At 33.1% G+C, this 15,721-nt stretch overlaps 1 protein-coding gene across 3 annotated transcripts; it reads left to right on the plus strand.

Moving 5' to 3' along the window:
* Positions 1-69: 69 nt before the first annotated feature.
* On the plus strand, positions 70-7,360 carry LOC111795902 (NAD-dependent protein deacylase SRT2). Of its 3 annotated transcripts, none has more exons than XM_023678534.1 (12): positions 70-416; positions 882-924; positions 1,016-1,250; positions 1,369-1,434; positions 2,160-2,205; positions 4,160-4,320; positions 4,411-4,540; positions 4,667-4,831; positions 5,750-5,877; positions 6,466-6,565; positions 6,651-6,715; positions 7,117-7,360. In XM_023678534.1, exons 1-11 carry the CDS (start codon positions 381-383, stop codon positions 6,702-6,704), a joined length of 1,164 nt encoding a protein of 387 aa, XP_023534302.1. In that variant the 5' UTR covers positions 70-380; the 3' UTR covers positions 6,705-6,715; positions 7,117-7,360. The 3 variants fall into 3 exon arrangements, with proteins under 3 accessions (XP_023534302.1, XP_023534303.1, XP_023534301.1); XM_023678535.1 differs by lacking the exon at positions 7,117-7,360 and adding an exon at positions 555-633 and having other exon boundaries at positions 6,651-6,953; XM_023678533.1 differs by lacking the exon at positions 7,117-7,360 and having other exon boundaries at positions 6,651-6,953.
* Positions 7,361-15,721: the final 8,361 nt, after the last annotated feature.

Raw genomic sequence — 15,721 nt, forward strand, 5'->3', positions numbered from 1 at the left:
AATCTTAAAATTCTGATAATAATATTCTCGACTCTAAATTGGATGAACACAAATAAACAAAGATACTACAATTAAAATTTGGTTGTAAATTAGGTCAAATTACAAGTTCTGAAGTTCTTCCGGAAACAATTTGAAGTTCCAAAATTCAAATGAAATGTTTAAAAATCCATGGAAAAAGTGATGTAGTTTATATAATTGATTGCATCCTAATTCCCAGGAGAAGCAGAACAACCGGTGGAAAGCTATGCAACGTGGAAGTATGGCGGATGCCGCAAACTTGATCGACTGGTACGTCAGCTGAATAATCTACCACAACTCACCTCTCGAATATCTTCTTGATTTCTCCCCAGAAAAGAAAATTTGAATTCTCAACGGTGCCAATGTTCGTCCGCTTGCTGTTTTATCAACCCTTCTGTGTATGTTCTATTCTCCCTCCATTTCATGCTGTTATTGTTCATTTTCGGATTCTTTTGGATTGAATTGTTTATTTTTCGTTGCGTTCCTCGTGAATCTGTGATGCGTTTATGCCTTTTATTTGTTCTTATCATCCAAAGATATAGGAGAGATTGTATCTTCTATTGTTTGTAGAATTGAAGAACAAGTGTAGAAGAAATGGATAGCATTCACTTGGAGGTAGGATAAATTGCTAGCGCTGTAGAAATAGGTTCTTAGTGCTGTAAACACTAAATTCAGTTAACATATTTGAAGAATTTGTGTTAGATTAGCATCTTGCTGAAGCTAAATTCCTTGTCTTTGGCTGGTGCCTCTTCTTGTTCTTACTCATGTTGTCAACTGTATAGGAGAGATTTTACTCCACACTGCTGAAGTTTCCTTATGCTTTGTTTTTTGATTGATTTTTTTTCCATTTTTTGAACTTGTAGTCTTCCTCAACCACAAGGAAGTTACTTGGAAACATCATGGGAGGCAAGCGAGCTTCTATTCCATTAGAAATTTTTAATATCTAATAGTATCCAATAAATGACTTGATCATTTATTTTGTCCTAAACAATAATAGATATTGTTCAACCTAGAGGACAAAGTGGGCGATTTCTTAGAAAGGGAAGATGGTTGGCATCTCTTTATTACTTCTCGAGGAATTTCCAAACAACACGTAAATTTTCAGTTAGTTCCTCATCAATCAGTGTAGAAAAATCTCACCAAAACTTGCTGAGGGACAAGAAGCTCGTTCCTGATTCTGATCCTCCTAGCATGAAAGATGTTGATCTCTTATATAATTTTCTTGATCAAAGGTCAGTTTACATAACTTTATTGGTTTCTTAATATTTTTGAATCAACAACTATTCTTTTGTGACGTTACATCATTGACATCACATTTTCCTTTGATTTGTGCTATTATGCATCCTGCAGTTCCAACCTTGTAGTATTGACAGGAGCTGGAATTAGTACAGAATGTGGAATTCCTGATTATAGAAGGTTCTATCTTCCCTTCCTTTCTCATACCTATATTCCACCTTTATTTGTTCCTCATCTGTATTTGTTTTAACGTTGAGATGATTACGAACATCAAACGTAGAGAGGTTAGATTTGTATACAAATTCTGCCAAGTTCACTTTGATTTAGAGAGTTAGCCGAACTCTCAAGTCTCATGTTTGTTCATACACAGTTTTGGGGCGTAGAATGAAAACTTTCATGCATGGTATATTACAGTCAGATTGTATACTGTCCTACCCTATATGGTTTGAAGTTTTCCAGTTGATCCAAGCAAACCTTTTTATGTTTTTAAATTTGATTACTATCTGTTTTCCCTCCATTCAGAACATCAACACCCCACTTACTACTTATCCAATGAGAAAAGTCTCTCTAGTTTTGAGCACCCTTTATGAATCTACATACTGGCGAGTAAGTTCAAGTGTACACGTGCATGCATGTTCTGTTGTAATCAAACTAAAATTTTGTATACATAGATTATCAATATCCAATATTATATTTGCTGTCTTCAAAACTTCTGTTAATTTGGTTCTGCCTTCTTAAACTAACCTTACCTTGATTTGAAGACCTCAGTTTGTTTCTTTGCTGATGACACACTTTCTATTATTTGGCTTAACACGTTTTGGTCATACTTTGATTATGTAACCTTTCATTTTCTTTAATACGCCCACACTTATCTTTTCTAATGCAAAAGTTTCTCTATGCGGCAGCCCGAATGGAGCTTATAGTTCTGGTTTCAAACCAATTACACATCAGGTGATCTGAAGGCATGTGTGGTACCTTCTTTTTGCACTGTTATGATGATATTGCTTGGACATTTTGAAACAAAAGTATTGATAATAGCACAGCACGTACTTTATCTGCATTTTTAAATAAAAGAATCAATATTGCAATGGAAGCGATTGTTAATTTTGGAAGTAACCATACTGAATAGTGGGTATTTATAACCTTAGTTTATGTTTGATGCTGATAATATATATATTTCTACTTAAAAAACTAAGCTGAAATCCTCCAAAACGTAGCCATAACATTTGCCCTCTAGGCTAGAATAACTCTCTTTGGAGACTATCTGATTTCTCCCCAACTAAATCCTCCAAAACGTAGCCATAACATTTGCCCCTTAACTAGCTTGCCTTTTGAATTGGGGTCCATAAATTAGCTGAATGGTAGCCTCATCAATTCTATTCGAGCAACACCAAAGGATGCCAAAGATCTCAAATAATCTGGCCCAAGTGTCCTGGGCAAGGGCACAGTGAAGAAAGAGATGTGCATCCTATTTCAACCCTTCCTTACAAGTAACACACCAGCTGGGAGATAAGCAAAGGCGCAGATTATTGGTGTTCAACTTTCCTTGGATGCACACCCAAAGAAAAACTCTCACCTACTTAGGCACAGGCTTTCCTTTACTTTGTAAACAACCTTCCTAATTTCAAATGTGAACAACACTTCTGAATTTCTCGAAGGAGATCCTCTCCTCTTTCAATTGGTTGATGACCCTTCCAAGTGATTCTAATGTCTCCTTCACTACACACTATCTGACCACCCTTTCTCAAAAGATAAAACAGTTCTCTGGATGCATTTGTTTGGCTTTTTTTTGGGCTTTATGATCGAGCAAAACGATAGGATTTCCAATGGTAAGGAAAGATCTTTTGATAATGTTTTTGAATATGTTAGCTTCTTAACATTATCTTGGTGTAAACATTTTTATCCTTTCGATTCTTATAGCTTTTATACACTTTTATTCATTTGGGGATTTTAGTGCTAGTCCTTTGGCTTTTGACTCTCTTTTCTTTTGTATATTTCATAAATAATGAAATTTATTTCTCATAATTTTTTTTATTTATTTTTTATTTTTTTTATTTTAGGTTTTACTACGTGATTATGATTTTGAGAGTGTTTCTAAAATGAAAGTGTTCAAACAAAGAAATAAATTATGAACAGCCTAGTTTTTGAAACTTGAAAATGGAAACAAAAACTTTATTTGATGGGGCCTTAGTTTTTATAAAATTTAATTGATATACTCGGCACTTAGCAAGAAAAACTTGGCGAGTGCACTGTACATTAGCTTGAAAAGGATCCTTACCAACCTTGAATCACTCCAGAAAGCCGTGATCCAAACTTTTAGGTATGATTATGAGCTTGCTTAAAAATCAGCCACCACCATGGAAAATGAGAAAACTGAATAGGATTGCCTTCTGATGGCCTCTAGTAGCTAGGTACTTCTAGGCTTAACTTTAATCGTGCATTAATGATAAAATAGTCAAAGAAAGGCATCCCCGAATGCAATTCCACCTATCTGTCTGGCCTTTCTTCTTTGCACCAGTCTGTTGAGATTCTAATCTATTTTCAAATGAGCTTTCTCAAAGTCTTGCGCCATTACCAAATTCTTTTTGATCCAATTATCGACCATTTCGTTATCAACTAGCATCTAATCAATTATTTATTCACTCACAAATACAAGGTGAAGAGTTATAGTAGATCGTAGATGTGAGTAATCAAGCAGCGAAATATCACCCATATTGTTTTGTTTTGGGAGACAATTAGATGATGAGGATACATTTTAAAGAAAGTCATCTTTGAGCATCCTCATTTATTTTAGTCTATAACTAATCATGAGAAGAGTTTTAGTTTGGATTTATGATAAAGTTCACCATATTTTGACATTTGTTATGCTTTCATAAGTTTAAAGGTTGGATTTTCTTGGAAGCAGGAGTTTGTTCGTTCAATCCGGAGTCGTCGTCGATATTGGGCAAGGAGTTATGCAGGGTGGAGACGATTTACAGCTGCACAGCCTGGCCCTGCACATTTTTCTCTAGCATCTCTTGAAAAAGTAGGCCGAATTAATTTACTGATCACACAAAACGTTGATAGGTAACGAGAAAGCAACCACTCTTCACACGATGAGCTCTAGTTGTATGTTGAAGAAGTTTTGTGGGACTGAAAGTTTTACTCTTATTCCAGGTTGCACCATCGTGCTGGTAGTAATCCACTTGAATTACATGGAACTGTGTATTCAGTAATATGTTTAGATTGCGGCTTTTCCATTTGTAGGAATTCATTTCAGGATCAAGTGAAAGCTCTCAACCCAAAGGTTTTTGTTGTTGTTTTATTTGTTGTTCTTGGAGACAGCTGATTTACTTTTATTTCCAACTCGTAAGTATGGAATTAAATGTATGCAAACCGATTTAGATATTTCTGCAAATATATTTTGCTACAGTGGGCAGAAGCAATTGAAAGTTTGCATGATGGAGGCTCAGGGTCAGACAAAAGCTTTGGTATGAAGCAAAGGCCAGATGGTGATATTGAAATTGATGAAAAGTTTTGGGAGCAGGACTTTTGTATTCCGACCTGCCAAGAGTGCAATGGAGTGCTCAAGCCTGATGTAAGATCATTTCTTTCATTAACTAAATGAGTACGTACTATAAGCATCTGAACTATTTATTGTGGTTTTGAGGATCAAGGAAACTCAGTTGACAGTATTGGACAATATGTTGTGTTCGTGGGTAGTTAATGATTATGCGGCCAGAGATGTTGTGGAGTAATGATTACTAGGACTTTGTTATCTTCTAGAGATAGCTTGGTGGATGGAGCCTCTCATCCACCCCGGATTAGTGGGAGTGGGTCATGAATATAATGCAAGGAGGGAGACCATCATGAGTCAGCCTAGTGGTCAATAAAGACGGTAAATAATAGAGGGCTTAGAGGGAATGAGTTTAAGCCATGGTATCTACTTAACTAGGATTTATTATCCTGCGAGTTTCCTTGACAACCAAATGTAATAGGGTCAAGGGTTGGCTCGTGAGAATAGTTGAAGTGTACGCAAGCTCTATAAGTAAATGGTTGAAGACATGTCATTTTATTGGAAACTGGAACTTTAAATGAACTTCAAGGTATCAATCTCATCGTAGCAGTGTGATACTATGGCCAGTTCCCTCTTCTACACTTCTCGATGTAATGAGAGAAAAAGAAAAAAGAAAAAAGAAAAAAGAAAAAAAAAAAGAAAATTATCTTTCATACTAAATTCACTGGAATGTAGTGTCAACTGTTATGAGTTTATGGCCTGGTTAAGTGTTTTGGGGTGACAAATATTTCTCATCTGTCAATGTCCCTTGATTATTGTTTCATGGAGAAATATCTATTTGCGTTTCTTGCTTATTAAGATTTTCTTTACGATAATACATTGTTTGCTTGCTTATATAAGTGCATAGATTTGAACAGTGAAACTTTTATTTTTATAATTTCATATTATTCAATTACTTGCTAACGTTTTGTGTTCATTTTTTTCCCGATTAACTTGAAGGTCGTATTCTTTGGCGATAATGTTCCGAAGGATAGAGCTAATAAGGCGATGGAAGCTGCTAGAAATTGTGATGCTTTACTCGTATTAGGGTCATCTGTAATGACCATGTCTGCTTTTCGGCTTGTGAGGTGCTCTCTTTGCTTCTCTATCTTGAAAATTTTGATAACCGTTTGAGTTTTGTTTTTTTTTAGTTGTTTATTTTTCTACCAATTTTTTTAATCATAGTTTTCACTTTCTTAGAGAAAGATTTAAATTCTTACTCAAATTCCAAAATAAAAAACAACTTATTAATATATATAGCTTGCCTTTGTTTTTGAAAACATGGGTAAAAAGTAATAACATAACAAAACAACTCAGAGGTAAAAGTAATATTTATAAGCTTAATATTTTAAACCAAATGATTATCAAACAGGTACTACTCATTGAAAATTTTGAATACTAGGAGTAAGATCCAAAATTGAGACTAAAACACTCATTATGGGAATTAAATTGTAACTTTTAAAACCATCGACCCGAATTGAAACCTTGTCTAAAGCATAGGGACAAATTCATAATTTAACCATCAAACTAATATCTAAACTTGCACGTAAGCAAGAATGTTTAGAATACATTAAAAAACTAAATGGTCGTAATCCTTTGGATCTAGACAATTCTAGGGGAGATTCATCATGTTTCATGTAAAGAGAGACTCTAACTTGTGGTATCGAATCTCGCAGAGCGGCTCACGAGGCAGGTGCTGCTACAGGAATTGTAAATGTTGGTGTTACAAGAGCTGATGACTTTGTATCACTGAAAATAAATGCTAGGTTGGGTGAGGTACAATTCTCCCGCCCTCTCTTTTTCTCTGAAAAATGCATCTCTCTGTGCTTGTATTCCTTCATTGTTTGGCCATTTGTTACAGATCATGCCTAGAGTGCTTCAAATGGGGTCCCTTAGCATTCCTGCCCTTCAATGATATCACTTCAGGTCTCTGTTTCAATTACAACTTCGTAGTTATCAGTAGAGAATCTATGATCTATTTTGCCAAATTACATTTGGGAAATGGATACCTTGATTGTTGTATTATTAATAGCACAAGATTGCTGAGCTGGTCACAGAGTTAGATCATCTTCTTCTCAGTTTACTTAAATAAATCTCAATATTTTCATTGTATTTAAAATTTACTAAATTTATCAATATATATATTCGATTTGGTTTAGGCTTTTCCATTTCTTCTTCTTCTCCATGTTATTGTGTTTCACTTCATTTTTTTTCTTTGACATTTCAGCTATGGATACATATTTTCTCTCGGATTCTTGTGTTTTATTTTGTTTGTTTTTAATCTTTCCATTTAGATACTAACACAATATATTTATTTGTTTTTTCAGCTCATCATTGTAGAAGGAGAAATAAGTATATTTCTTCAACTTTTTACCATTTAAATTTTAATCCTCTATGTTTCCATCTCATGCTACAGAAGTTCAAAAGATGACAAAGCATCAAATGCATGTTTAGTTAATCCCAAAACTATCACTTGGTTACCTCGTGAGTCCATTTGAAATTAAGTTTAGCTTAACTTGAGGAAACCATATTTGCTTATGAAATTTAGTTTTTGAGAATTTACGGATTTTAGATCAAGAAATTTCTTCTATTGTGATGCATAGGATCATTTGCCCATAGGACAGTATAGGAGTTGGAACATGCTGACATTAGTTATCAATGAAATTAAGCAAGTTAAAATTCATGAACTAGAAATGAAACAATAGTTTGTTCACCTTTGTTATGCTTTCTTAGGAGATTCTTCATGTTATCCTATCATTATATCACTGCTTTGAGTCGGTAGAATAAGAAAAATTGCTTAGTCTTGTAAGTATGCCTGGAATTGGTCTCGTAGTGACAATAAAGGTATAAGCCTATCTATTGTCTTGCATAAGATTTTAATGGAGAACACCTTTAGTCCACCAGCTGAGTACCAAAGGAGATTGAATCCATCAACGAAGTGGTAATGTCCGAGGTATTGAAACTTAGAGTGATCTCCCCTTTGAGTGTTCCTCTGTTTCTACTTAGATGCTTTGTCTTTGTTGTTTTTCCTATATTGTTTTTGTTATTACTTTCGTTCTTGTAATCATGTCAATTTATTCTATGAAGTTCTTTGTTTTATCCATTTCATTATGAGCTAAATTCTATTTTGGGATCTAATTTTGTTGAGCTTATTCTTCTTTTATCACCAATTTTTCTTGAGCTTATTCTTCTTTTACAAAATTTAGACTCTTAAATGTTAGTTTAACTTGTTTAGGCATAAGACACGTATATAAGATCTAAGAGTTCTATGCAAATTGCTTATAGAAACATAGGAGCAATTACTTATACTCATAAGGGTGCATGAAATTATCGCGAAATAAGAGATGAATATGATTCTTAACACGGGATAAAATGCGGTGACTATGTGGGTGTAATTTGTTAGTATCGATACTTTGGGTTGGAACTTAACCCTTAATTGAGTCCCATTTTTTTTATTAAGTATCATCGACGTCCTTGAATATTCTATTGATTACCTCTAGAACTAGAGCACTTTTTGTAACTCTGAATTTTGTTAATAGACATTGTGATCGATATTTAAAATATTTTCATTTTATACTCTTTGTGAGCAATGTACAGTGGGTTTTGCGTTGGTTTAATGCTCTAATCAATGCTATATCCTAGCTAGTTGGCATATGTGGTAGCTAGTTGGCTATTGACTAGAAAATTAGTTTCATTAGTTCTTATCACCAATTTTGTTCTAAAATTGAGATAGATAATTTTAAGTTCTAACTTATTTATTATCAATTTGTTATCATAATAATTGTTATATGCAATTTATATTTTTATTTTTGTTAAGCATAATTTCTCTTAAACTAACTATTTTTATTATTTTTGAATTTGAGGATCTATTCTTGTTTTAGGTAACTAATCATTTATTTGTTTGGATGATTATGACCTGATTTGTGTTTGTTTGTGAACTTTTAATATATATTTTTATGTACGGTATATAAATAAAAGTTCTTTTAAAATAATGTTTTTTAAAAACCCGACAATTCAACTCGAAAATAAAGGGTTAGATTGGATTGTGAAACAATTTCAAGTTGGGTTGGGTCCCCAATCCAACCAACCCGAACTTTTGGGTTGGTTCAAAAAATTCTCTCAACCCAATCTAACCGGACCCATGTACACCCCTAATCGAAGTATCCTTGCCTATCCAGTTGATGAGCCAATTTTCAGTTCAATCCACCTAGGAATCTAGTTATTGTTTTCTCTTCGTTTTCATCAATGCATGCTCTATTCATAAGAGTCTCCATTTATTTGTAATAATCTTTTACACTTTTGGATCCGTGTGGGAAAGTATAGAGTTTTTGCTTGAGTACTAGATTAGAAATGTACTTTTTTCTCATTAATGTCTTCAATTCCTTCAACGATACAACCACCATATAATTGCATAATCACAAAATTTAGCCACGACAAGCTTCAACTTTCTTTTTTTTCACAAAAATTGTTGCAATTAAAAACATGTTCAATTTTGCAATCAAACCCGTCCTCATAATGATAAATTCTTTTAAAGTGGGGAAGAACGTGGTCTGCAAAAGAAGAAGAGCGTGCATACAATGTGATGCTTGTTCCATTAGCTTTGATGCTCAAGTTATCTAGGAGAATTTTGAGTGTAATACGTTCTCCAAGTTGAGAACCCTTGAAAGTTTCTTACCTTTCTCCATGTAAATTAGGTTAAAGATGAATCATACCATGGTACTACGAGCCCAGGGTTGCATGGCGCCATGCACCCCTCTTGTCAGACCAATCAAGGAGTTGGCCTTAGTGTCACGATAAGTTTAACCACAGAGTCGACCTCAACCTCATAGGCACCGTGTTTGGATTTCAGCCAAAATTCTTCTCTTATCCGTCGCCTCATAGTCTAATCTTTTTGGATTAGTTCAAGAAGTTGTCTCGAACGTATAATAAGTGAAAATACTAATGAGGCTAAAATTAGGACGTTGGTATAGCGGGTCCAGTGGTATAGAAAAATGAAGTTCATAAACTCAAACATAGGTTTCATTTGTGGATTGATAATAGGTAAAAATCCATGTATTTAGACTTAGTTGAAAGGGAATTGAGATTGACAAACTTGTTTTTTATCATAAGTAAATCGCTAGACAAAAGAATTTATGATTTTTGGATACGACTTATATGAAATTTTGCAAGTGAGCGTTCTTCGTTCAATAATGTATAAATAAAGCTTTGCTGATTAATACAATGTTAAAAACATCGATCAATTCATCAATAAAACTTTTAATCTGGACGATTGAAATGAATCTTAAAAGATTATTATTATGGGTAGATAAAGACCTTTTTTTTTTTTTTCTTTTTGAATTCATCATATCCGGGGCTAAGGATTCTATTATTAATGTTGAAATTTTTCGACCAGAATTTTGGGAACAAAATATCCGTTTATTACCCGGTCGAAATTCAAATGATAGTAACCTAAAAATTAGAGGGTCGAAATTCAAATGATAGTAACCTAAAAATTAGAGAGCGATTAACCATGAGATAAGTGTAATTAATGTGTTAGGGATGCATTAAATTCATCCCTTCATGAAAATATAAGGACATAATGGTGGAGCACATGGTGGGTCTTTCTCAAATTAAATGGATATGAATATGCATCTACTTCATATTTATTTATTATTTGATATACGATCATCAATACAATCTCGTCTCGTTTATGTTCTACCACTTTTAATCGAGAGATTAGAAGTTCAAATCTAAAATTATTAAATTAAAACAAACGAAATGACCTTATTTAAAATATCCGTGCTTCATGAGCTTTTAATTTTTGCTAAGCTAATTTATATAACAAATTATTTATTTGTTTGCTATTATTTTGAAATACTTGAGTCTTACTAATATGGCTTATAGCCGTGTTCAAGAAATTTAATGACTTAAAAAATTGAATAAATTCAATACAATCTGTATTGAAATGGGTTACGAACTTATTTAAGTTGGGTTGAGTTCAAATAAATAAAAAGTGTATGAGTTTATTATTAATTTTAAAAAAAAAATACGTTTTTGTTTATGATACAATTTTTTTTTTTTTATTTACTTTTATGTCTGAAATAACTCTTTAAAATAATTTCTAACGAGTAATTTTTTTTTTAAATATATATTTAAATTGAATGGCTTGAAATAAATAAATAGATATTTTACACACTAACACTTTATTTTTATTAACAACAAAAAAATTAAATAAACAATAATAATAATAAAAAAAATTATGAATACGTTGGGATTAGTTCATTATTTAATAAGAGTTATTTAGATTGAGAAAATTTAAAGTAAATAATTGGGCTGAGTCTATAAAATGTCTCAATCTAATTCAACCCAACTCACGAACACTCCTATAAATTTATAGAACCAGCTCTGTAGTACACGCCATGGAAATTGTTCACAATTTCATAATTTTGATGGGTTTATGATCATCCAAAAATCTAGAAAGAAGAAACGTGATTCTAACTTTAAAATGGATCATTATTTGGACATGATATTACTAAACTTTTACGGAGAACAACCTAGAAGGTACAAGAAAACTCACATTCAAAACAACTTTAGGAAGCTTACGTCCTTGTTTAGTAGAGAAATATCGTTTTCCATGGTGAGGGAGGGAAAGGTTAATATTAAATGCAATACCTATCGTGTAAAGAGATGGCTATCAAGGACGGGTTTGGTTCGAGCAAATTTGAGCCTATAACTCAATTCAACCGACATTTACGATCTATTTGATAACATTTTTGTTTTTCTTCGTTCTTATTTGTTTTTATAATTTTATAAAAATTATAAAAATAGGTTCCATTTTCACATAAAGATTTTTTTTTTCTTTTTTTAGAAATTAAAATATGTTTTTGTTTTTTTCCTCACATTTATTTTTATAATTAAAAAAATGTTTGAAACCAAGAACTAGAAATAAGAAACAGAACAATTATCATCAGCACGGTATTAAAAAAAATTAGATGATCCAAAAATCTGATCAAGTTGAATCGAACCAACTAAAATTTATTATTAATTCTAAGAAATATATTTTTGGCTTGCCATAAACTTTATTACTTTTAGTTCATAATCATTTATTTATTTATTTATTCTTTAATTAGTAGAAAAAATAATTTTTAATTATTTGAGAATTAGTTAATTTTTTAAAATATATATTGAAACTAAGTTAAATGTTTAGAAATAAATAAATAGATGTTTTATAAATTTTCATTTTAATTTTATTAAGAACAAAAGTTTGAATAGTCTTGAACGACGGTAACGAACCGAACCGAAAAATTTTATGATTTGGTTGGGCTAGGTTGGATTGTTTATTTTGTTTAATAAGAGTTGTTTGAGTTGAAAAAAAATTTACAACCCAAATAACTCGGTTGGATCTAAAAAAATGTTCGAATCAGACCCAACCTAATCCACGAACACTCCTAATTATCTAGCGTTTATATAAAAAATAACATTAACCAACAATCCAAGAGTGTATTATTGGAAGGGAAAAAAGGATAAATTCGGTCACATATCTATATTTATTCAATAAATTTTATAATAAGATTACAAAAGAAATGGAAATAATAGTAAATGGATACAAGATATTGACCTACCGTTAAATATGATACCTATGATAAGCAAGCCATAATAGAAAGCTAGTATTCTCAACGATACAAGATGTTAGTCTATAATCAAGGGTCAGATATGATACATATGGTAAACCGTAATGGAATGTTAAGTATCCTCAACATCCCTACAAGTTGCGCGTCGAATTTGAACGAAAGTGAAGCATGGATCTGAAAAAATTCGAAGAGAGGTCAAGAAACACTATTGGTATGTTAGCAACTTGGAGATGGGAGGGTACATATTGTGTGCAAAGTTTGCCCGTGACAACAAATTCTCTAAGGAAACGATAATCTTATTCAACATGTTTGGCCTGCTTGTGAAAAATGAGATTGGAGCTAAAAAAAGAGCATTTTTGTTGTCACATGAGAGCAATGGTTGCTGTGGAATGGGGACCTTGAGGTCATGCAGAAGATGCATGAGCCAAAGAAGTTCAGTAGCATTATTGGCAAGAGCATGATACTCAGATTCACAGCTGGAGCGTAAGACAGTAGGTTGCTTCTTGACGCTCCAAGAAATGAGATTGGTACCAAGATAAATCGAATAGTTAGATATAGAGCGACGAGTATCGAGACAACCAACCCAATCATTATTTGAATAAGCTACTAGTGCACTAGGAACAATGTATCGACGAAACATAAGGCCAAAATTGAGTGTGCCCTTAACATAGTAAAGAATACACTTTAACAACAGAAAAAATGAGAGCACGTAAATTGACAATAACGAGAAAGGTTCAGCTAAGAGAGATTAAATAGATAAATTGTTGAACTTTGTGATGAATTTTTAACTACTTTTAACAGATTCCGAAACCCATGTGATGGTTATGCAGATTGGTTACTTCCATAATCATTTTGTAATTTCTATTAACGAAGCTCCCGAAGATTTCATTGATCACACTGTTAGTATGTTTAAACTATATAAAAATCTTCTGACTCTCCTATAAGATTTAGCTCTCGATACAAACTGAATTGAACGGAGGAATCCACTTCTTAATAATGTAAAATTGATAGAATAAGAAAAGAGAGCAAAGAATTAGAGAGTTATCGAGCTTTGTTGTTGTACTTCAATGGAAGTTCCCCTCCTACGAACTCTCTCGTTCACCTCTTTACCTTAATCTATCCTTCTTGATCTTTTTTTCTTTCTGCGGTCAATAACGGCTGAATTAAGGTTATTCTTCTTCCTTTCTGGTCTCACAACCCTTATTATTTCATGCTTACTACTTTTGAAGAGTTATCATACGAACACAAAGTTTAGAATCTCTTAACATTGTCTTTTCACATGTTTACACTATACTTCAACCATCTCTTTACTTAGCCCCCTTCATGTGGTAACCGCTGCACTGACGCTTAGTCTTGATGCAACTTCATTCTTCTATGTGTTTTACATCGAGATTGGTAATCTTTCTCGAGCGAATATTGGTCTTGACATTCCTTGTGAAACCACCCACCTTAGACACAGTGTGGTGGCTCAAGAAATGCATATGTGCTCACTTCTTGGAGCACTCTTATGAGTGTCGCTTGCCTCTTTCGTGCTCACTTTGCACTTTCACATACTTTACTTGCCTCTCTCATTTTCACTACGCTTGGAGTATTTCCACTGTTGTTGCTTGTCACTTTCGTGCCCGCTCCACTCAGAACAGGGAAATTAAAAATATAGTAGAAAAGATAGTGCAAAACACAAAACACATAACATAACATAACATACAGATCAAGATAACATTTAAGGTAAATGCTCAAAGGGTACAGCATTACGTAGCACATAACATATCTTCCAATGTTTGACTTAGATGTTCGGTTTGTTCATTTCTTTTATGGTGAAAAGAACTATTTAAGTCCAATTAGGTGCCCAACACTATCTCTACTGAGACTACGTTGGATATTGGATGTGAAGCATGAGTCCCGTCCAACACGATTAATATTGGCACTCCATGCAATCTAGCAATAATCATGTCTAATTTTTTACAGGTTAGACGTCTTTTCCCGGCAAATGTGTGGACTTGTTAAGTTTGTCAAAGATCACCATATTACCATACATCATTTTCAAAGTTCTTAATAAGGTCCGTAGCTATATTTTCCTATTTCCATTCTGTAACACTCAAACGTGGCACCAACTCTGTCGTCCTTGGGTCATCATAATCCATCAAGCATTTGTCGTGTAACTTTGACTGGTTGACTTATTAGTATCTAACATTGTGTGATATCTCGTCTCCCCCTTTTCTTTGTCAAACGCCACCATTGCACTCATTAAAACTATCATATTTCTTAGTACTAACGGGATGCACTCACATTTCAGTACTTCCAAAGCTCAAATTTCATTTTAGGGACTCACAATGCTTACAAATCCGTTCGTGTTAGCTTGTAAACTTTCTATTTGGTAACCCTAAAACACTCTTTTTTATGTTCATACCAAACACTTTGATTTTATACTTACGTATTTTGTAGTGACAAAATTTTCCTTCGACACTGTCCATTCTATATACCTATAAGCTGCTTATAGGATATTACTATACATCAAGCATTACTCACTAGTGTACTTGAGAATAAATAGCACATGTGGTCTAACCGAGCCAAATCGAACCCGAAGACTATGTCATATAATTTTGAAAATCTTGTACACTAAAATTGAGGAGAAAGAAAGGGAACTTTTGGGTCCACCATCAATCCATAATGGCAGACATACTCACATGTTCTTCCATTTATTACACGTAAATACAGACATCAAAAATCCTCAAACTCTTCTGGTTTTTATGTTATCAACCTCATGTCCCAATTTGTCTACTTTATTCTTAAAGGACATGTTATGTCATGTTTTAATCATCTCGAGCCTCGGAAAATGACCGATTGTTGAGAAATAATTAGTACTCTAATTATTTATGCAATGTAACAAGGTGAACAACTTTAGATGCACTCGTATGGCTGTGTTAAATTTAAATTTGATTTAGTTATTTGAATTAGATTTGATTTAGTCATACCAGAGTCATTTGTTTTTCGATGTACAACTTTAAATGCACTCGTATAGATTTGATTTAGTCATACCAGAGTCAGAGTCATACCACAAGGTGAACAACTTTAGATGCACTCGTATGACTGTGTTAGGTTTAAATTTGATTTAGTTATTTGAATTAGATTTGATTTAGTCATACCAGAGTCATTTGTTTTTCGATGTATTCTGTACCTAAATAATAGTCAATTTCATTCCTCAATAGAACGTGAGATTGATCCAATTCTTCTTATCTTTCTAGTTTTCTCTCTGTTGTTCCTATCATCGAGGATTTGATCAATCTCATAAACGTTGAGTTGTGTTACATCATTTTTTATTTGT

The sequence above is a fragment of the Cucurbita pepo genome, chromosome LG05 (assembly GCF_002806865.2).
Source record: "Cucurbita pepo subsp. pepo cultivar mu-cu-16 chromosome LG05, ASM280686v2, whole genome shotgun sequence".
Classification (NCBI taxonomy): domain Eukaryota; kingdom Viridiplantae; phylum Streptophyta; class Magnoliopsida; order Cucurbitales; family Cucurbitaceae; genus Cucurbita; species Cucurbita pepo.